At 61.0% G+C, this 21,512-nt stretch overlaps 2 protein-coding genes across 4 annotated transcripts in view; one reads left to right on the plus strand and one right to left on the minus strand.

The window, feature by feature from the left end:
• Positions 1 to 12,538, plus strand: part of SAMD4B (sterile alpha motif domain containing 4B) — a 34,587-nt gene extending 22,049 nt beyond the window's left edge. Inside the window, exons 4-13 of the mRNA XM_048832948.2 lie at positions 1,600 to 1,839; positions 2,929 to 3,038; positions 3,540 to 3,626; positions 4,342 to 4,648; positions 5,428 to 5,513; positions 5,850 to 5,968; positions 7,279 to 7,474; positions 8,562 to 8,685; positions 9,276 to 9,359; positions 9,811 to 12,538. Coding sequence (XP_048688905.1) covers positions 1,600 to 1,839; positions 2,929 to 3,038; positions 3,540 to 3,626; positions 4,342 to 4,648; positions 5,428 to 5,513; positions 5,850 to 5,968; positions 7,279 to 7,474; positions 8,562 to 8,685; positions 9,276 to 9,359; positions 9,811 to 9,839 — 1,382 coding nt within the window. The 3' untranslated portion in view covers positions 9,840 to 12,538. The remainder of the gene's footprint in view (positions 1 to 1,599; positions 1,840 to 2,928; positions 3,039 to 3,539; positions 3,627 to 4,341; positions 4,649 to 5,427; positions 5,514 to 5,849; positions 5,969 to 7,278; positions 7,475 to 8,561; positions 8,686 to 9,275; positions 9,360 to 9,810) is intronic.
• A 3,424-nt stretch (positions 12,539 to 15,962) lies between these two features.
• Positions 15,963 to 19,221, minus strand: LOC125628139 (suppressor of cytokine signaling 5). Of its 3 annotated transcripts, none has more exons than XM_075122445.1 (2): positions 19,204 to 19,221; positions 15,963 to 17,617 (listed from the first exon to the last, which is right to left on the minus strand). In XM_075122445.1, exon 2 carries the CDS (start codon positions 17,479 to 17,481, stop codon positions 16,315 to 16,317), a length of 1,167 nt encoding a protein of 388 aa, XP_074978546.1. In that variant the 5' UTR covers positions 17,482 to 17,617; positions 19,204 to 19,221; the 3' UTR covers positions 15,963 to 16,314. The 3 variants fall into 3 exon arrangements, with proteins under 3 accessions (XP_074978546.1, XP_048688914.2, XP_048688913.2); XM_048832957.2 differs by lacking the exon at positions 19,204 to 19,221 and adding an exon at positions 18,905 to 19,167 and having other exon boundaries at positions 15,963 to 17,612; XM_048832956.2 differs by lacking the exon at positions 19,204 to 19,221 and adding an exon at positions 18,905 to 19,167.
• Positions 19,222 to 21,512: the final 2,291 nt, after the last annotated feature.

Here is a 21,512-nt window from a genome sequence, read left to right on the forward strand (position 1 = left end):
TTTACTCGTCCCTTCAGACGCTTTTTCCTTCCCTTTAGTCTCCTCTTCCTCCCATTGGGGCGGTTCCAGGTGCATTTCCCTCCCTGCAGCCCCCAGCTGTCCAGTGTCTGTGCGGGGAGTAGGAGGGGAGAAAACGTATGTTCTCTTCGCACAGAAACAGGAACAACACGAATCAAAACGGAGTTTGACTTACCAGCGTCCCCTTTAACGCCTCTGAGGGTGTGCCCAGGGTTTGTAGACTTCAGGGGAAAAACCAGCTGCATCCCAGAGCGGCGATTAGACCTCACACCTGCTTCACCGCCCTGGCCGTAACTTACAACCTGGGTCCCTTGGCCGAACTGGGCTCTGCCTTGCTCATCTGCCATCCCCCTGCTTGGTGTTGGCTAGCTCCTTGGCAGCCCCCACAGGGGCACTCGGGATAGTGGGAGATCCGTGGCAAGGGAGCGGGAGAGAGCGGTGGCTGGGGGTGGAGGATACCTGCCTCCTTTCACTGCCTCCAAATACAGCAGGGAGCCAAGACGGGGGTTGAACTGCTCCCCGGCTGCTTCACGATGCTGTGGAAGCAGACAGAGCACCTAGCAGTGCAGATGCCAGGTCAGTCCAGATTAGGGTGACCAGATGTCCCGATTTTGGGGTCTTTTTCTTATATAGGCTCCTACCCCACCCCCACCCCCCTCTCGATTTTTTTCATATTTGCTGTCTGGTCACCCTAGTCCGGATGCAACCCCCCTGCCCAGATTGACCCTCCTAAGCCATTTTCTGCTGTTCGTCCCTCTGCACGGGTGACTGGCAAAGAGAGTGTGGTCACTTTAGTTCCCCCCGATAGGTGTGGGTTTGGTTCTCAGTTGTGCTGTCGATCCTCTGCATGCCCTGGAGCAGGCCACTTCCCGGGGAGAGGTCCTGACTCCTGCTTCTCAGTTGCATCAAGAGCCTTGGATGAAATGCACCATAGCCGTGTAGAGAATTCTGCTCAAGTGGCTCTGGGGGAGCCTTGCTGGGGGGGCAGGGCCCATTCTGGGGCTGTATCCTGAATATAGAGAGCAGGAGCCTGGCTAAGAAGGACTTTCTGAGCGCAAGGCCGTGAGGCATTGGCTGCCCTGAGGTGTAGGTGTCTGATCTCTCCGCGCCACGCTCATCCTCCCTGGTAGGCCTGTAGGATAGGAGATCCAGTCCCAATGTTGTCAGGAACTGGGATTGTTTAGTCTGCAGAAGAGAAGAATGAGGGGGGATTTGATAGCTGCTTTCAACTACCTGAGAGGTGGTTCCAGAGAGGATGGTTCTAGACTATTCTCAGTGGTAGCAGATGACAGAACGAGGAGTAATGGTCTCAAGTTGCAGTGGGGGAGGTTTAGGTTGGATATTAGGAAAAACTTTTTCACTAGGAGGGTGGTGAAACACTGGAATGCGTTACCTAGGGAGGTGGTAGAATCTCCTTCCTTAAAAGTTTTTAAGGTCAGGCTTGACAAAGCCCTGGCTGGGATGATTTAATTGGGGATTGGTCCTGCTTTTGAGCAGGGAGTTGGACTAGATACCTCCTGAGGTCCCTTCCAACCCTGATATTCTATGATTCTATGTTAATTCTCTGCCTTCCCCTTCCAGCTCTGCCCTGCCAAATCCACCCCAGCCCGCTCAAGCGCTCCATGTCCCTCATCCCCACCAGCCCGCAGGCCCCTGGCGAGTGGATGAGCCCCGATGAGCTGTGTGCCCGGCAGGCTTTCATCCCGGGGGACCACGCGCCCCTGTCCCCCCAGAGCAGCGTGGCCTCCTCGGGCAGCGAACAGACGGAAGAGCAGATCGGCAGCCGCAACACCTTCCAGGAGGATGGCAGTGGCATGAAAGGTACGGCGTGGGAGGGGGGTCACCCCATGCTGGGTAGGGAACCCCGTGCTGGGGAGGGAACCCCGACTGCCTCACTCTGCCGGCCGACATTGGGAACGCAGGGCTCCCATACTGGATCAGACCCCTGTCTGTGCAGCCGTAACCAGGGGGCTTCCAGCGATTTGACCAGGGCTGCTTGGCCAGGGGCTGGAGGGGACAAGGGCAGCGGTGAGCAAGGGGGATCAGCCTTTCCTATCTCCGTGACGGGTAGAGCCCTGCGCGGATACAAAAATGTGGATCTGCATCTGCCAGGATCAACCCATGATCCGCTAGCCGTCTTTCACCTGTATCCACACCTGCAGCAGCAAGCCCTCTAGCAAGGGAGGGGGAGGGGTCTCAAGGAGAAGGGGCGGTGCAGAGGGGAAGTTGGGGGTCACATCGCGTGCTGCTCCCAGGGGCTCACAAGCAACGGCACGTGGCAGCAGCGGTGTATGTTGCATCACAGTTAGGGGGAGGGGTTGGGCACTGGGTCCAATCCCAGGAGCCGGCGGGCTGGGACTGGGAGCGTGGCCAGTGCTGCTGGGCTAGGCCATGGTGGGGATGCTGGCTCTGCCCGAGGGGCCCGAGCTGCTGGACAGGAAGTGACGTGGCGAGCGGGTGCTGGACGGCCCCCCTCCCCCTCCTCCCAGCCAGGTGCCACCAGTGAGTAGAGCTCCCTGCGTGGTTGTATCTGCATCCGGTCCACTATCTGCAAAAATGGCCCACGGATATGAAGCGGATATCCATGGATTTTCAGAGCTCTAATGATGGGAATCTTGCTGTGGGTATCAGCTAGCCATGGTCTGTAATCTCGTTCCCCCCCCACACACACACACACATGTGAATGCCCTTCACATACCCTCTCTCTCACACACACCCCTTATCACCTGAGAAGGCCCTGCCTTGAAAGGGGTATGCTCCTCTGGGTCTGGGGAGCCCCAAAGTGACTGGTACGTAACGCCGGCGGTCCCGGGAGCTGTCGCCATCCTGTGGCCGCGGAAGCTTTCCCAGGCCTGGCCAGTGCTGGCAGCCTAGGTCGCTCTAAAGGGCTGGTCTTTCCCATCTCCACAGATGTCCCCTCGTGGCTGAAGAGCCTTCGCCTGCACAAGTACGCAGCCCTCTTCTCCCAGATGACGTACGAAGAGATGATGACCCTCACGGAGCAGCATCTGGAGTCCCAGGTGAGGAGGGGACAGCAGGGTCCCAGCCTCCACTCGACCGTGCGCTTCTTGAGGGCAACAGCCACCTTGTGGGTCCCAGCCAGGGGACGGGGGGACTGTGGTGTTGTAGGACATGGGTCTTCCACAGACTTAGGGGGCCACTCCTGCACCCCCGAGCTGGAAGAGAGCTCTCAGGACTGCATAAACGCATGGGCACCTACCACCGTTCCCATAGCTCCTGGCCCAGGCAGGTGAGACGCCACTGGAGGTTTCACTTCGCTCCTGATTTGATCTGATTGCTAAATTCCAGGAGCTTCTCTGGATACCTTGAGCCTGAAATTCCCACCTACCCATGGGGGGAATGGCTGGAAGAGCCCCGAGTTCCTTTCGGGCTGCGTGGCACCCAGGGGGCACCTGTGGCTGGGACCTGTTCCCAGGGCATGTCTCTGAGTCTGTCAGGGGCGGGGGTGGCTGCATCTGTGGCTGTCGCCTCCACTCCCACATGTCTTCCTTCCTGCACAGAACGTGACCAAAGGAGCCAGGCACAAAATTGCCCTGAGCATCCAGAAGCTGCGGGAGAGGCAGAGCGTTCTCAAGTCTCTGGAGAAGGTAAAAGACCCACTGGCTTCCCCTGCGAGCTCTGAACTGGAGGCCTCAGGGTCAAGGCACCCAGCTGGGACCCGGGGTTGATTCCTGACTCTTCTTTAGGCCCCTCGAATCTCTCATCTGTAAAATGAGGATTGCAGCCCTTGCTTAGGCTGTGAGCTTCTTGGGATCTGTGCCTCTCGCTCGGGGCCTGCACAGCACCTGGTGCAAAGGGGGGTGGGGGGCACAGCCCTGATCTTGGTCAGGGCCTCTAGGTGCTACCGGAATTCATGTAGTGGGTGGCACTGCTGGTTTGCACTGGTGAAAGGCTCTGCATTAGCCAGCATTCCCATAGCTCCAGGAGTGCCCCTGGCTGTGAAACCAGCTGGAAGCCTGGATAACCAGGAGCACCGGGAGGGGAGCGGGCATGGGGCTGCGCACTGATTTGATCTCCAATGCGGAAAGGGGCTATTCCCCTGGTTCACGGCACAGCAGCTGGGGGAGTTTGCTTCGAGGCTGCTGGGGTTAAAACCCAAGATCTCTGGACAGGTGCCGTGCAGGGCAGACAGGATCTTGTGGCTGCAAGTCCTAAATTACCTACAACTCTTTCTGCTGCTGGGACTCGAACCCATGATCCTGATGCTTGGACCACTGAGCCCCTTGGTCCTTTTTGAGATGTGGAGCTGCCCTTAATTTTTCATGGCATCTTCCCCGCCCCCTTTCCCTGGCCCCCGCGCAGGACATCCTTGAAGGAGGGAACCTGTGGAACGCGCTCCAGGAGCTCCAGCAGATAATCATCACGCCCATCAAAGCATACAGTTCCCTCCAGGCCATGCCCACGCCCAAGGAGGGGCAGCAGGCGGTGCCCGAGCGCCACGGAGCCCCCAGGCCGGGCCTGGACAAAGCCACCAATGGGGCAGAGGACAAGGAGCCTGTGGTGGACGGCTTCCCATCCCAGACGGCCTCCCCCTGCGACGGGGAGTCGGCCACAGCACCCATCGCGGAAGGGGACATCCCGGGGCAGTTCACCCGGGTGATGGGGAAAGGTAAGGGCGTCTGGTCCGGAAGGGCGCTTCCTCTCCCGCAGTGGCATTCAGGGAGCTCATCATTGTGGGGGTCCCGGGATGCTAGAGGGAATGCTGGTGCTTCTCTCCCAGATAGGGGCGGTACAGATTTGGGGGCATGCCCTCAAGTTGGCATGTGTGGCTGGGGCTGACTGATGTCTCCAGCCCTGTTTCAGGTGGATGGGTCCCACTGACTCCCACTTGGCGGGGCCGGGAAGCTGGATGACTTATCTCATCTGTTGGGGGAGGGGGCGGGAGCTGGGCACAGGACGCCTGGGTTTGAGGAAGGTTGGCTGTGTGTGTTAGGTACAGGACACCTGGGTTCTCTTCCTGACTCCAGGTGTGGGTGGTCAGGAATCCTGGGTTCTATTCCTGGCTGGGGGAGGGAGGTGGGGTCTAGTGGTTAGAGCAGGGGGACCTGGACCTGGGTTCTATTCCAGTTGTGGGTGGGGAGTGGGGTCTAGTGGTGAAAGCAGCGGGGGGCTTGGGAGTTGGGACTCCTGGGTTCTATTCCTGGCTGGGGCAGGGAAGTGGGGACTGAGTGGTTAGAGCAATGGTGGGACTGGCAGGACTCCTGGGTTCTTTCCAGCCCTGCTGCTTGTTCACCGCTTGTCCTTGGGCGAGTCCCTTTTCGTGTGTGCTGCAGCATCCCCCTCTGCCGACCCACCTCCAGGGGGCATGATGCTGAACGTCCGGGGGGTGGGGAGGAGGGGAGATGCTCTGGAAGGGCCCGGGGAGTAACCCCTCTGCTCTCCTCGCAGTGTGCACACAGCTGCTCGTCTCCCGGCCTGATGAGGAGAACATCACCAGTTACCTCCAGCTCATAGAGAAGTGCCTGACTCACGAGGTATCGTCTGCATGGAAACCTCCCTCTGGTCCAGGGGCGGGGGCTGCTGGGTCCCCTCAGGACTCCGGGGTTCTGCTCTGCCGTGCCCAGCAGGCCAGGCCCCAGGGCTGTTGAACTGATCCAGGCAGGTCATTTAAGGGCCTTTTTCCCACCCCCGCACCTCCACACACACATCTGCTTTGGGCTGGGTGTGTGCTCGAATCCCTCCATTTCCTCCCCTCTCTGTAGCAAAGTGCCCCCCGTTCTGTGCCCCTCCTACCCACAGCTGCTCCCGCCCCCTTCCTACGGCCTGGCGCCAGCCCGGCGTCCTGACTGCGCTGTCCCTGTGTGCCGCAGGCATTCACGGAGACGCAGAAGAAGAGGCTGTTGTCCTGGAAGCAGCAGGTGCTGAAGCTGCTTCGGGCGTTCCCTCGGAAGGCAGTGCTCGACATGCAAGGGTACCGCCAGCAGAAAGGGTAGGCGTGGCGAGGTTTCAGGGCTCAGCTGTAGAAAGCATGAAGGCTGGGAGTATGGGGCAGAGTGGGGACAGTGCTGAATAACACCCCCTGGGTGGCTAGACAGTATGGCCCAGTGGATCAGGCTCTCCGGGACCTGGGTTCTGGTCCCAGCTCTTGCCTTGATGTGTGACTTAGGCTGCCTCAGTTTCCCCTCCACCCTGTCTATTTAGACTAAGCTCTTCAGAACAGGGCCTGTCTGGGCAGCACCCAGCACAATGGGGCCCCAATAGCAGTTGCTAGGTGCAACCAATAAATAAATTGGGGGTGGGGGTGTCCCAGCAGTGCCTGGAGTCACTTGGCTCTTAGATCACTAGGATTTATGGCTGTGGAAGGGAGGCAGCGGGACCTAGCAGTTAGAGCATGGACGGGGACTAGGAGTTGGGACTCCTGGGTTCTATTCCCAGCTCTCTGGGGTCATAGCTATGGGCAGGTCGCTCCTTGTCGCAATTCCAGCCCTTCCCCGCCTCTGAGGGGGCTGGGAAGCTGGCTGGTCGCTCCCAGGGGCCCAGAAACAACACGATTGCGTTACGAAATCCCACATGCTCCAGCTCTGAAGCCTTCCCCTGACGAGCCCAGGGAATGGGATGACCGACAGGGCTGGCTGGGTTGTGGGGCGGGCGGGTCACAAATCCTAGCGGGCATGGCTGGCTCATGTGCGTTTCGAAGCCCAGCTCTGCGCTGCCCGCCAGTGCAGGCTGAGCAGCTTGGGTCACCTGTCAGCCGTCCCCAGCTCTCTTCCTGTTCCTGTGTCTGGGAGCTGGGATGCTTTTGACCGCTAGTAGCCAGCTGGAATCCATCCCCACGTCGGCTGCAACCAGGGGAAGCCCGTTTAGTTTGTGCCTCTCCTCCTGGGGGGAGCGGAGAGGGGTAAAGCCCGGTTCGAAGGGGCAATCTGTCTCTGCGGAGGCCAGATTTTCAAGTGGCAGGTGGGGTAGGCCACTTGAGATGCCATTAAAGGACCTTTGTTTTCACAAGGGTGGGAGGGTGCTAAGCACCATCTGAAAACCAGTCCCATCCTCTAGGCTTCTCTAGTGCTCCCCCGCCCGCCACACGTCACATATCACTTGGCCCAGGTGTGTCTAACGCCCCGAGACACTAAGGTGTGTGGGCTGCTGGAGGAGGAGGGGCTTCAAATACCTGTCCCATGTGAAATTTTGTGTGTGTGTGGGGGGGTTTCGGGGTCGATCCCAAGGGATGCTGCAAGTAGCTAGAATCTCTGGTGACTTGAAAACAGGCCTTTATTTTTTTCACCTTCTCCCCTCCCCTAGATGGGCCTTTGGTTCCAACTCTCTCCCCATAGCTGGATCTGTGGGGGTGGGTGTCGCGCGCAGAGGGCAGCGGCCGTTCCAGATGCCCCCTCGAGCCATGCCCCCGAGCCGCCTGGGGCTGCTGAGCCCAGCGGGGATGGGAGGGGTCTTGCCTCGGCATGCACTTACCAGCCCCATCGGGAGCCAGGGACGACAGGTGAGTCTGGCAGGGCGGGTGGTGTCGCTCTAGCCGCGAGCGTGGGCCGGTTTCTCGAACCAGACTCCCCGTGGCTCTGGCTGAAGCCGCAGCCGAGCCAAAGGGGATTTTACAATGAATGGGAGCAGTGTGTACCAATCTAGAAGGGCTCGTCGGTATAGGTCAGCAGGTTGTAGAGAGACGTGTAGTTCTGTGAACACAGGGCTGGGAAGGGAGTGGGGCCCACTGCGGAGGGCTGGGAGCCAGGACTCCTGGGTTCAATCCCAAGCTCTGGGAGGGGAGTAGGGTCTAGTGGTTAGAGCAGGGGGGCTGGGAGTCAGGACTTCCGGGTTCTGTTCTCAGACCAGCCATTAGATTCTCCATCATAGTCTCTCTGTGCCTCAGTTTCTCCATGTTATTATGGGGTTAATTGATCTGCCCTGCCTGCTAGGGGACATTTGAGGACAAATATGTTAGATTGTGAGGTGCTTGTGTATTACTGTGACAGAAGCCAGATAGGTATCCTAGATGGAACTGGGAGCCAGGACTCCTGGGTTCTATCCCCAGTGCTAGTGATTAGAGCAGGGCAGGCGGGGGGACTTCTGAGCCCCATTCCTGGCTGTAGGAAAGGAGTGGGATCTAATGGCTAGAGCAGGATAAATTGATGGGGGCCCCCCTTTTTAAAATGAATTTCTGCTCTCTAAATGGCCTGGTGGAGCTCCCTGTTTGGAGGAGGGAGGGTTAAGAGCTGCTCTGTGAGGTTGAAAAGCGGGGTTCTCTCTGACGGCCCTGGGATTGCAGAATCAAGCTGGGCTCTCCCCTTGCAGTGTCACCTCCCCGCCCCTGGGGGGCACCAGGGCCTTCCCCCTTTTGCAGAAGGGCCTTGTGACTCGCTCTGACGCGGGAGGCCAGCCCCCTGTCCCAGCGTGGCGTCAGCCCGCTGTTCCTTCCAGGGGAGCGTGACTCGGAGCCGCCCCAATCCTTTGCTGCTATGGAACGTTGTCTCCGGATCCCCCGTGTGCCAGGCTGGCGCGGGTGAGCCTGGGGGAGCCAGCTATTCTGTGCCAGGCTCCTGCATCATCTAGCCCGTCTTCCCCTCTCGCCGCAGAACCTGTGGTTCGCCAATCCCGGGGGCAGCAACAGCATGCCCGGCCAGAGCCGCAGCTCGGTCCAGCGCACCCATTCGCTACCCGTCCACACGTCCCCGCAGGCCATCATCATGTTCCCCCAGGGTGAGTAGCCTGGTCGCTCTCCTTCTGGTACCAGCCCTTGGCAGACTCAAGACAGGAGATGTTCTTGGAGAGACTGTTCTGCCCAGCTCAGGTCCGCAGGAGGCCATCTGCTGCAAACTCGCTCTCCTCCTCCTCCTCTCTGGCTGTGGGGTGTAAGCCTGCCATGCTCCTCCCCAGAGCAGGCTGCACGTGTTGGCAAGTAGCGTCCATCTGCTGCAAGTCAGGACTCCTGGGTTCTATTCCTGGTTCTGGGAGGGGCGTGGGGTCTAGTGGGTTAGAGCAGTGGAGTCTGGGAACCAGGACTCCTGGGTTCTATCCCTGGTTCTGGGAGGGGAGTGGGGTGCAGTGGGAGCTGGAACCCAGGACTCCTGGGTTCTATTCCCAGCCCAATTACTGGATTCTCCATCACTGACCATTTTTCAGTGGAGAAGTTGGCAGCGCAGGGGTTAATAACGGAATGAGGCTCAAAGCTGCCACCTTGCTGGGTGGGCCAGGGCGGTCATGAGTGCTGCATGAATCCAGTTTCCATTGCCCATCAGAGAGTGTGGGGGCCACATGGCTAATCCCGTTCCTCCGGCCCCCCTCTCTAGATTGCCAGATCCCTGGAACAGACCTGGAGATCAACCCCACGCTGGAGTCGCTGTGCCTGAGCATGACGGAGCACGCGCTGGGCGGTGAGACGCAGGGTCCGCCCGGGGATGGGAGGGTGTTCAAGGGGGTTACAAGCCAGCAGGTCCCCGGGAGACTGAGATGGGGCCCGATCCCTCCCCTTGACCCCCGTCCCAGGGTGGGCGATGCTCTCACAGCCCTAGATCGCAGCCAGACGCATGGGGCGCATGTATCTAGCAGTGACCTTGTCTGCAATGGGGCTCCTGTGACAGAACCCAGCACATAGCTGGCGTAGTCGGCAGCAAAACCCTGGGCCAAGACCTCCCGCTACTCTTGGCGTTTGGGGGGCTCAGCAAATTCCTGGTGTCTCTGTGTTGTGAGTGGAGCTGCCGCCAGGCACGCGGAATCACTGGCCCCTTATGAATGCCCTTGCCCCGAACTTGGCCACAGGACGATGACTCGTCCCCTTCCGCCTCGACACTCAACACACTCTGGTCCTGTTTTCTCTCCTAACAGATGGCACCGACAAGACCTCCACCATCTGACCAGCCTCGGGGATCCGTGGTTCCTGAGAAGCTTTAGGGGGTTCTCTTTATTTTTATTTTTTTTTGGGGGGGGTGCTTAAAGGGGTGGTTGAATCTTCCACCCCACCCCCCTCCTGCCCTCCCCCGGCGTTTGCCATCAGCTCCGTCACGGCGCGGGGGTTGGAAGAAGCTCTCACTACAATCTTACCATCTTATATGTTCTAATATTTTTCTACTTTATTATTACTTTAACTATGGTTTAATACTGAGCTGCATCCTGTAACTCCCAGGGTAACGAAGCCAGAAGCAGCAGGATCTTGGGTCACGCATGTGTGTGTGTCCTCCCGCCCCCTCTCCCCCCCCCCCCCCACCCATCCTTTCTCAGCATGGGGAAAAACGCTCCTGAGAGGGAGTAGTGGAGAAGGGGGGGATACAGCGCATCTGATTCACTTTCCTCCCCACCCCCCGGGGCAGGCCGGCTGCTCTGGGCCGATGCTGGTTGCCACGAAAGGCACCAGGGGGGCTAACCTGGCGAGCTGGTTTCTTCCGGGTTCGCCTCCTGCCTGCTTTTCGCACCTGATCCCTGCGATGGGGGGCGGGCTGGGGAGAAACACCTCCACAGATGGGGCCAAGAACTCTTCTGGAACTGTTATTAAGTGCCTGTAACTCCCCACCCCACCCCTGTGACTACTTGGGGGCGTGGCCTTTGAAGGAGGGCCATGTCCTCCCCCATAAGAGGGTGGCTGGGGGTGTGGCCTTTGAGGGGTCCATGCCCTCCCCCATAGGGCAAGTGGTGGATTCAGGGAAAGAAGCCACGCCCCAGAGAAGGGGTGTTGGGTTGGGGCTGAAGAGAGGGGGTAGGGGGTGATGGGGATACCTGGGAGGGAGGGGTTGGAGCATTGGAGGGTATTTAACCCTTTGGGCGTCTTCTCCTGGGGTGTATTCCCCTCTCCCCCCCCCCCCCCCCCCCGTGGGAATTATAAGGGTTACATGATTGAAGCATTAGAAGGTTGGTGGGTGTTTGGTTTGGCTGCATCTGGGGCCCTCGAGGGTCAGCTCGGTTGATAGGTGGGGGGGGGGGGGTGTCTGCCCTCCCCCTCCCCCCCCCACCGGTGTGTGTGCCTCTAGCATAGGCTGGGAAGGCTGTGCCCGCACAGGGCAGACCCGCCTGGATGAATTGGCGGCTCCCCCCTGTTGGGCTCTGCATGTGGGTCGCCTCTCCCTGCCCGGAGCTCGTCTGTGTGGGCAGCGCCGTCAGACTGAGCTCGGGCAGCCGGGTTAGAGCACCCCTTCCTGGCCGGGGGCCGCACAGGACAGTGCGGGGCGCTCACGATGCTAATGAACTTGCCGGGGACTGAGAAAGGGCTGTGAAGCAGGGGGTTGTTTGCAAGCCCCTTTGGGGTGGTCTGGAAGACACACACACACCGCTGGGTTTGGGGGGCAGCGGGGACAGAGCTGTTCCTTAGATGCCTTGATGGGGTGTGAGGGGAGATGAGGATTGAGCCCTGCTGAGCTCGGGGGGGCAGGGGCAGGGCATTAGGCAGGAGCGAGCCCTCCCCTAAGCCCCAAGCTTTGTGTGTGCGTGTGCATGTGTGTAAAACAAAAAACACTACATGGGCTGGGGGGGTGGGAGGAGCCTGTGGGCAGGGGGTGTGGCTTTTACCCATCCCAACCCCCCCTTTTGATTGGATTAACTTTTTTTTTTTTTCTCCTTCTGATTTGCCGCTCATTTTTAAAAAACAAATAGATTTAAAACCTTCCAAATGTTCCCTTCCCCGAGCTCTGCTCCCATGAGGCGCCGAAGGGTGCGGGCCTGGCTGTGCTTAGGGGAAGGGGCCCCTGTTTCTCCACCACCTTGCGCCGACAATGATACCCGGGCAACGGCGGGCGCAGATAATGCTGTTTCAACAGGGGAGCGGCACTGGTGAAAAGGGCCACGTCCAGCGGAGAACCGGGGTCACCCCGAGGCTTGTGGTATCCTCAGGCGTTCAGGGGCAGCGGAGGGGACTCTGGGGTGAAGTTCACACCAGGGCTTTGAGGGGGGGGCAGGGGAGAATCTGGGGGAGGACTGGGCTTCGTGAGAGCCCCATGGATTTATTTTGGGGGGAGAGAGGAGCAGGGTCCTGCCCAGACCTCGGTACAAGTTTGTCTCTTTCCAGAAAGATGCCCTGGGACAAAAAGTCCCTTGTCTCCCCGGATCTCTCTACAGCGTGGGGGGAGACGCATGCCCCAAAGTAGATGAGCCCCACAGGCTGAGCCCCTCCCACTGGTACAAAAGAAATTTCCCCCTTCTACCTGTTTAAATGTTAAAGGCCTTTCCAAAGTATATACCGCATAGTAGTGTGTACAAAAAACAACCCCACCCCCAACTGGGGCAAACCCCCCCTCCCCGATCTATTTCTACAGTAGAGACAAGGTTCCTGTTTCAGATAGAAATGTTATTTTAGATACATTTTATTATGAATAACTTTTGTTATGACTATGGCTGGTAACCATGAATACGTTATTAAAAAACAAAACGGAAAAAAAAAATTTTACAAAAAAAAAAAACAAAAACCAAAAAACCAAACCCGGCAGCCCGTGTTCGCTGGCTTTGTCTCGCTGCGCCCCTGCCTCTCGCTGTCTGACCGTGTGAAAGAACCTGCCCCTGAACCAAGTACGAGACCACCCCGTGGAAACACCCCCAAACCCTCTCTGATAAAGTTGTACTTATTTTGTAACCCTGCTTTTTATTCTTGATTTGTTGGGGGGGTTCGCGGGGGGGGGAGTATTTCTTTACAAAGGTAAGAGCCAGGGTGGGACAGCTGGTCCAGTGGTTAGAGCGCTGGTGAGCTGTGGTTCACCACTTAAACGCCTGGAGCACTCTGGGCTGGAGATCTGGGCACCATCAGGTCTTTTTAAGACCAAGATTTTGAGGCCTTCGCTAGCGGGGAGGGCAGGGCACTGATTGTATTTTGTTCCTTCCCTGTGCAGGGCAAGCGCCGGGGGAGCGGTAGGAGGGACCCAGCTGTTTAGGTGAATCCTGTCTGCTGTGCCTGGCCTTTAGCGTCTCCCCCACCTCGGGGCCTGCCCCCCTTGTGCCAGAGGCTGTTGCTCTGGGCACCGCTGGGGACTGGCTTGGCTTCCCGAGAGGAGAGCCTGGGACGGCAGCATCTCTGCTCATGTGTAAGGCCTGACGGTGGCTTTTTTTCTCCTCTCTGTGATCCTGAGCGGTTTTGTCTCTGCAGTAGCAGTTGCCAAGGTCCTCTGCTGTGTCCCCCTACTCTGGGCTGCTTCGTCCAAACTGTCTTGGGGCAGAAAATGGGGTTTTCAACAGTGATTCTCTTCTCCCCCCCCCCCCCCCAAAAAAAAAGTTTGCAGGCAAAATTTAGCTTTGTGGGGCCAGAAAGCTCTGTGTTTTCGGGGGCTCGCCTGCCCTTGGCCCCAGGCGTCATCCTCTGGCAGCTGCCTGTCCTCCTTTCACTCTCCCGGATGAACTACATCTCCCACTGTGCACTGGGGCAGGGACTCTGTGGTGCATTGTGGTAGATGTAGTCTGAGCTGCGGGGACGAACGGGCCCTTGAGACTCCCCCGCAGCCTGTCAGTGCCGAACGATGGGGGGGCTTTCAGCTGCTTTTTGCCAAACAGGCTGGGATTGACGGAGCTGGGCTGTAACGAGGGGTCCTTGGGCAGAACCCCTCTGCTCTCCCTCCCCCATGCTGTCAACCCCCCTAGGCTGAGCCTTAACCCCCCCCCCACCCCCCCATCCCAGCTCTGCCTCCAGCGGGGCCCCTTGCTGCTGCGGTGCACCTGCTTGCCGGGGTGGGAGCCGTCTCGGGCCAGCCCCGTTCAGCGCACTCGGTGCCTGGCTCCTAGCTGGCATCGTGTTGAACCCTGGGCCCCAACTCGAGGTTCTTCTCGGTAGGGCCCCCCCGTGCCCAGCTGATGCTCGTACTGCCGCATGGGGCAGGACTGTGCCAGCTTGCACGTGTCACGGTGCCCAGCTCCCTGGGCCTTCCAGCCATTGCTCAGGCACTAACCCCTGCTGGGCATAGCGCCACCTGGCCCGAGCCCCGCAAGGCCGGACTGCCCCTTGCCTGGCTCTGCGGGGCTGGAACCGGCCCCGCTCCCCGGGTTGGAGCAGACTCTTGAGGCTGGGGGTGGGAGCCTAGCCCCGGGGGCCTGAGTGCGCTGGCAGAGAGCTCGGCGCTTCAGGAAACCAGGGCAGTGGTTCGCCCCTTGCCCACAAATTCACTCGCTGGTCTTGGAACAGGCCTGTGTCCTACACCACCCTGGCACCTCTCCCTCTCTCCGCAGCTCTGCCTTGGCATTGCTCCCTTCTTTCGAAGCTGGGGGTGAGAGACCTTGGGGTGAGGGCTCTGATCCTCATTCCTGGATTGCGGCTCCCACCACACCCCCTGCCCCCAAAGAGGTGGAACAAACCTGTCCTGGGTCATTAACTTCCCCCCCATAGCTGCCTGCCTGCCTGGAAGCGGGTCCCAGTTTCCTGTCTGAAGTGTCCCTAAGGCGGGTGGTGGATTGTGGGGCTGCCCTGGAGGAAGATGGGGGGAAGCCAGGTCTTGTCTCACCCCACACCCCCAGGGCCAGGTGGCTCTAGGCCCCGCAGTTGAGCTGAGATGGTGCCGGGCCAGGTGCAGAAAAATGGAGGCTTATAAACAACTCAAGGGGTGTCTCTGGAAGGGGGAGACACCCCTGCTCCCCAAACCTAGAGCAGGCTGGGAATCCCATGGTCAAAATCCTCTGGACCCCAATAGCTGCAAGGGTGGGGCGGGCTATGGACCAGCTGCTGGCCCGTGAGTCATTTGCTGCCCTGGAGATCAGTCCTGGGATCGTTCCCTTGCCAAGGGGCCTGGTTCCCTGCCTGGGAGCAGGTGGTGGAGTGAAAGACGCATGGAGGTTGGGGGGCTGCTGGTGAATTTGCTCCCAGCCACCTCTCAGAATCTACGAAGGGGGCAGTTTTGTCTGTTTTCTCCCACCCCTTTGGAGGAAGGATCTGGCTCCTGCAGGCAGAGACCACCAAGATCCCAAGGCCGGCAGGGGCCAGTGTGAGCAGCTAGTGGGTGACTTCCCGTGTAATAGGCCTGAGATCTGCCCCGAATAATTCCCAATGCAGAGCTGTTAAAAAAACACCCCAGCTTCTTTTAAAAACAGGCCACGTTGGAGAATCCACCTCAACCCTCGCTCAATTGTGCCAGAGATTAATGACTCTCACCATTCAAAACTGACCCCTTTCCTGTCTGAAGTTGTCCAGCTTCAACTTCCAGCCAGTGGGTTGTGTTCGACCTTCCTCTGCTGGATTGACGAGCCCTTGATTAAATACTCGTTCCCTGGGCAGGTCACCCCTTCACCTTCTCTTTGTTGAGCTCAGTCATTTCTGCTCCTGGAGTCTCTCACTACCAGGCAGGTTTGCTAACCCTTTGATCATTCTCGTGGCTCTTCTCTGACCCCTCTCCAATTGATCAATGTCTTTCTCCAATTGTGGGCACCAGAACCGGACACCGGATCCCAGCAGCGGCTGCACCAGCAGCAAACACGGAAGGGAAAGAACCCCTCTACTCCAGTGCGAGATGCCCGTTCATGCAGCCCAGAGAATGGTACATAGGATGCTCTTGTATTGCGCGGCCAGGGCAGGGGGATCGGTGGCAGGGGACAAAGTGGGAGCAGACCAAGGAATGGGTCTCTTTCCCCCCCCCCACCCCCTCTTGGAGAGCTGGGATCCCACCACGTGGCCTCCAAAGGAACCGAGCCAGGTGGGTTGCTCCCCTTTATGAGGGGCCAACCTCCAGTGAAAATCCAGGTCGGGGTATGGAGCTTAGGGCTGGAATAGGGGGTGATGGGGAGTGGGTCAGGGTTGAGCATTGCACCAGATCCCAACCGCTGTCCCTATTTTTCTCAGTTGAGGGGTTTCATCCCAGCTGGAGCCAGGGCCGACGAAGGCAGCCTCTCCCTGCCCACTAGCCGGAGCAGACAGCCCAGTGCTGTAGCCCCGGGCGCCCTGCAGCCACAATGTTCCCGTGTGGCTGAGAACCCCCAAATCATCTGGCAGCAGCCCACCCCCTTTCCCAGCTATCGGCGGGGGCTGAGGGCCAGAGCTGGGCACCCCCATCCCTGCTACAGCCCGGAGACACGACCGCAGGGGCCTCTTACAGTCACAGCAACATGACTTTATTCCAGCAGCCCGGCCCCTTTCAATAAAACAGCTGATTGAGGCTCCGGCTGCCTCTTCCCCCCCAGCCAGGATTGGGGCAGGGGCTCCTTTAACGAAGTTTCCCCCTCCTAGCCCCGTGGGTGGAACGGCAATTGGGACACATGGTTCTGCCCCCCCCCCCCCCCGCTGAGGCCGACAGTCCCAGAGCACCGGGGGGGCCCAGAACCTGCTGTAAAGGCGGAAAGTTTACGGGCAATACGGCCCCGTATCGGCCCGGAGCCAAGCCCAAGCCCCTCGTACTTGGGCTGTGGCCCAGAGGCCCAAAGGCAGGGCGCTGGGTGCGGGGCTCAGTTCCAGCAGGTGTCCAGCCGCCGAACCCGCACCTTCTGCTTGTAGTGGTATTCCTTGAGGTACTCCTGGAGCGCGCCGGGGATGGGCAGGCGGCCGATGCCATCGTAGGAGGTGCAGCCGGCCACCACGGCCCGGCACAGGTGCTGCAGGGCGAAGGGGAAGGGCCGGCGCACGGGGCGGGAGAGCAGGGGCTCGAAGAACATGCAGGTGCTGGGGTCCTTGTAGCGCTCCAGCAGGCCCGAGACGGTGGGGGCGTGGAAGACGCCGGGGTCGTGCACGTCGAAGCTGAAGTTATAATTCCACTGCTCGACGCGGGCGTGGAGCGAGCGGCCGTACCGCCGGAAGCTGACCGAGAAGAGATAATCCTCCTGGGCCGAATCCCGCAGCAGGAAGGTCCCTTCCGGCTTCCCCTCCAGCAGGGCCTCGGCCTGGTAGCGATCCATCACCCCCCAGTAGCAGGCCAGCCGGGTCAGCTGCAGCAGATCCGGCACCAGGCAGTGGATGTAGTCGATCTGGGTGTGAACGCGGAGCTCCGGTTCGGGGGCCGCCACCACCTCCTCCTCCTCTTCCTCCTGGGGGGCCAGGGTGGCCCGGTTGTCCCCGGCCAGTTCGTTCATGCCGGGGGCCAGCTTGGGCCCCAATTTGTAGAGCGGGTTGATCTGCGCCCTGGCCTCGAAGGTGTGGATCATGGCGTCCGGGGGCGGCTCCACCCCCTGCTCGATGCTGATGCGCCTCCTCTCCCGCAGCCGGTCGTCCTCGTCCTCTGCCGGCCCCGCCCCGCCGCAAGCCAGGCCCTCCTGGGCCGAGACGGGGGCCGTGTGCTGCTTGATGAGGTTCCACTTGCGGGCCAGCTCCGAGCCGGGCGGGAAGGGGCAGGTCTCCAGCATCAGCTCCCGCAGGTGGATCTTGCGCTGGGAGGGGGAGAACTCCGGGGCGCGGGGCCCGCCGGGCCCCTTGATGGGGAAACACTGGCCCACCGCGTCCCGGATCCTCTGCCGCAGCGAGCGCCCCGACCCCCGGCCCGGCTCTGCCCCCTCTGGGTCCCGCCCCGCCGGGGTCTCCGGGAGCTTTGCCCGCCTGCGTCCGCTGCGCCGGCCCCCGGCCTCGCCTGACCTTTCCTTGGGCCGGGCCGCTTGGTCCGGCCCCTCTCCGGCCTGGGACATGACGGGGCCGAGGGCTCAGAGGACTCGGGAAGGTGTCAGGGGGCCCGGCTGGGACCGGAAGATGGCTGGGGGGTCTCTGCTGGGGTGGGGCGACCCCAGCTCACTCATGGTGGGGACGGGGAGCATCCGGCCTGCACTGAAGGGAGAGAGTTCGTTAGAGCCCAGACCCAGGCTGTGTCCCCCACCCCACCGCTGGGACCCCCGGACCCCTGCATCCTACCCCAGAAGTGGCTGCGTCTCAGGGCCGGGCAATGGATCCGTGTATAAACAGCCGCCCGCTCCCCACCCCAGAAGTGGCTGCCTCTCAGCACCAGATGAGGGATCCCTGTAAGACCAGCTGCCCTGCCCAGGCGTGCCCCACCCCAGAGCAAGTTGCAACTCAGTGGCCCAGCTGAGGGGGCACTGGGCTGGCAGAACCTGGGTTCTGTCCCGGCCAGCAGCCGATCCCAGCCAGCGCGTTCAGCGCTAACGGGGAAGTGACAGTCTCCCCTCACAAGCCCCCCCCACCCCCACCCCCTCCACATCCTACCCCATCCTAGGGGCCGGCCCTCAGCACTCGGGGTGGGGGCGTGCTCAGAGCATGGGGGGGCACGTTCCCTTCAGCCAGGAAAGAGGCCAGACGATGGCCGTTTTGGGGTCCAGCTCAACCATCCGGCAGCAGCTGTGAGGGTCTGGGCCTAGGTTGCTGCATTTCAGATCCCTGCCCCACAGATCTACTCCCACCCCATAGCCCAGCCCTGCCCCACAGATCTACCCCCACCCCATCCTGTCCCCAGCTCTCCCACCCCATATCCCAGCCCCACAGATCTACCCCACTCCCCCCATATCCCAGCCCTGCCCATTCACCTCCACACCCCACACATTTACCCCCCACCTGTACCCAGCTTCCCCCACACACCCCAAACCCCACTCCCTGCCCATTCACCCCACACATCTATCCCCAGCAACCCAAGCCCCATATCCCAGCCCTGCCCCACAGATCTACCCCCACCCATCCTGGCCCCAGCTCTCCCACCCCACATCCCATGCCCACAAATCTACCCCACTCCCCCCACACCCCAGCCCTGCCCATTTACACCCCACTCCTGCCCCACACATTTACCCCCCGCCTATCCCCAGCGCCCCCCACCCCATATCACAGCCCAGCCCCACAGATCTACCCCCCACACACCCCAACCCCCACTCTCTGCCCGTTCATCCCACACATCTAACCCCATATCCCAGCCCCGCCCCACAGATCTACCCCCACCCCATAGCCCAGCCCTGCCCCACAGATCTACCCCCACCCCATCCTGTCCCCAGCTCCCCCACCCCCATAGCCCAGTTCTGCTCCACAGATCTACCCCCACCCCCCCACACACACCCCGATCCCCACTCCCTGCCAATTCACCCCACAGTCGCCGCGGGCCGGGGCCGGACTCACCGCGGAGGGTCCCCACGCGGCCAGGCCGGGGCCGGGGCCGGGCCCGGGCCGGGCTGGGAAGCGGCGACCGAAGACGGAGCCAGCCGGGGAGGCGAGGCCGGGCCCAGCGCCCAGCTCCCCCCCTGCGCCGCCCAGCTGCAGCCGCCGCCGGGGGAAGGGAAGGCCAGGCCGGGAGAGAACCCAGGCGTCCTGCCCTCCACCAAGAGCCGGGAGAGAACCCAGGCGTCCTACGCCCCCCACCACCGGAGCCAGACGAGAACCCAGGCGTCCTGCCCCCGCAGCCCCAGCCCCAGCCGCACCGGAGCCAGGAGAGAACCCCGGCGTCCTGCCCCCACAATAGCCAGGAGAGAACCCAGGCGTCCTACGCCCCCCACCACCGGAGCCAGGCGAGAACCCAGGCGTCCTGCCCCCGCAGCCCCAGCCCCAGCCCCACACGAGCCAGGAGAGAACCCAGGCATCTTGGCCCCCAACCTTCCCTCACTAGACCCCACTCTTCCCTCCAACCTGGGAAGAGAAAAGAACCCAGGAGTCCTGCTCCCCAGAACCTTCCCCCACCCTGCCCTAACCACTAGACCCCACTCCCCTCCCTGAGCCTGGAGAGAGCACGGGCGCCCTGGCCCCCAGCCCCTCCTGCAGCAGCAGACTCCCCTCCCCTCCAGACCTAGGGAGAGAACCCAGGCGTCCTGGGCCCTCTCCCCACCCCAGTTCCCCATCTCCCACCCCCACCCCAACCCAGGGAAAGAACCCAGGCATCCTGGCCTCCAGCCCCTCCCCCCAGTTCTGACCACCAAGCACAACCCGCCACCCTGCCCTAGGGAGAGAACCCAGGCATCCTAGCCCCCCTGCCCTGACCACTGCACCCTCCCACCCCAGAGCTGGGGAGAGAACACCCCCCACCTGGCCCCAGGCATTTTGCACTTTTGTGTGCGTGTTGCACACGACTTAGTGTCTCTCACACACACCCTGCTCATCCCTCGCTCAGTGACGTCCTTCTGCCCCCGTCTGGGCTGGGCCCCCATCTGGCTGGGCCCCCGTCTGGCCCTGACACTCACTCACAGCCGCTTGTGCCAGGCCCACTAACACCTGCATCCACCTCCTTCGCACACATGGGCCTTGGGCACCCACACGCACGTGTCCTTTGCACGCTGGAGTGTGTCTCTCTCTCCCCCACCACGTCTCACACTCACAGCCCCCTCTCCCCCCCCACACACACACATAAGTCTCACAGCCGTGCGTGCCACACACTCATCCCGGGCCTGGTTGGCCCCCTCTCTGCAAAGCCCAGGGTTTGGCCCGTGTTGGATTGAGTCCGGGGGTTCCTCTGCAGAATCCTTCCCCCCCCCCCCCCGTAAATGCCTCCAAGTCCTCTTGGGGTAAAGCACCTGGCCTTGTCCGGGGCCTCCTTGATTATCCCACACCTCCCCCTACACAATCCCTCCCCCAGCAGGATCTTGGGGGGGAGAAAAGATAAGCACGGCCCCCCCAGCTGATTCTCACCCCCCCAAAACCAGCTCTCCTTGGAAGCAGCAGGCCAAGCTAGCAGACCCTACGCCCCCCCCCCCCCCGAATCCCGGCCCTTCCAGCAGGCGTGGGGTGTGGGTCTGACATCCCCCACGGTACCATCCGGCCCGTGGAAATGTTGGGACCCCTTAACTCTCTAGCTCCAGATACCACTCATGCTGCTCTGTCTCGCACAGAAATCAGCACGGGACGGCACGCCCTGTTACATGACGTGAACGATCCCCCAGCCACTCGTGGGCCGTACCCAGGGAGGCGCCTGCCAATCGCCCCAGCCTTGCCCCCCAGAAACGTGCGTCCGACACTGCTCGAGCCCCCCTTGGCCAGGGCAAGCGCCTCAAGTCGTCACTGTATCCAAGGAACTGGGAAAGGCACCAGCCGTCGTTAAGCCGGAGCCGAGATTCCCCCAAGCCCTGCAATCAAAAGACACCGGTTTAGATAAAAGAATAAAACTCGTTTATTAACGAGAGACTCGAGGTGATCAAGGCCTCAAAAGGTCAGAACTGGTCACACAAAGAAAATGATCAAATCGCAGACTGCCTGAACCTCGCCACGCGGACCCCTCTGGCCGTCTAGCGCAGGGTCCTTCCAGCAGAGACCGGGGCACAGAGCTGACGAAGACGAAATTAATTGCCTCTTACTTTATACCCGCCTCTCCCCTCCTCACTGACCCCCTCATGGGGATAGACAAAGCAGGCGCCTGGGCAGGTGCGATTCGAAGCAGCTCTCCGGTGAATTGCGTCCGTGACACTCCAGGCCTTTGTTATTCCCCAGCCTCACGCCGTGTGGGAGTAACACACCTACGGCAACACCCCGGCCGTCCTTAGCCAGCGCTCGCCCTGGCCCGTTAACCGGAGAAGGATGCTCGGCAGCTGGCGGGGTGGCAGACGATACGTTCTGGACGCAGCATGCCTCGGGAGGTGCCATACCCCGAGCAAAGTGGGGGGCTCCAGGGGGCTACGTGGAGGTACAGTGTATCCCAGCAGGGCAGCGAATGCACCCCCAACCTTCGCCTCAGCCCTGGGCGCCCGCTGCAGCTGCGAGGCAGCGGTGCGCTCGCCTTTGGCCAGGGCCCCCAGGGGAGCAAGGG

Source organism: Caretta caretta, chromosome 23 (assembly GCF_965140235.1).
Source record: "Caretta caretta isolate rCarCar2 chromosome 23, rCarCar1.hap1, whole genome shotgun sequence".
In the NCBI taxonomy this organism is placed as follows: Eukaryota; Metazoa; Chordata; order Testudines; family Cheloniidae; genus Caretta; species Caretta caretta.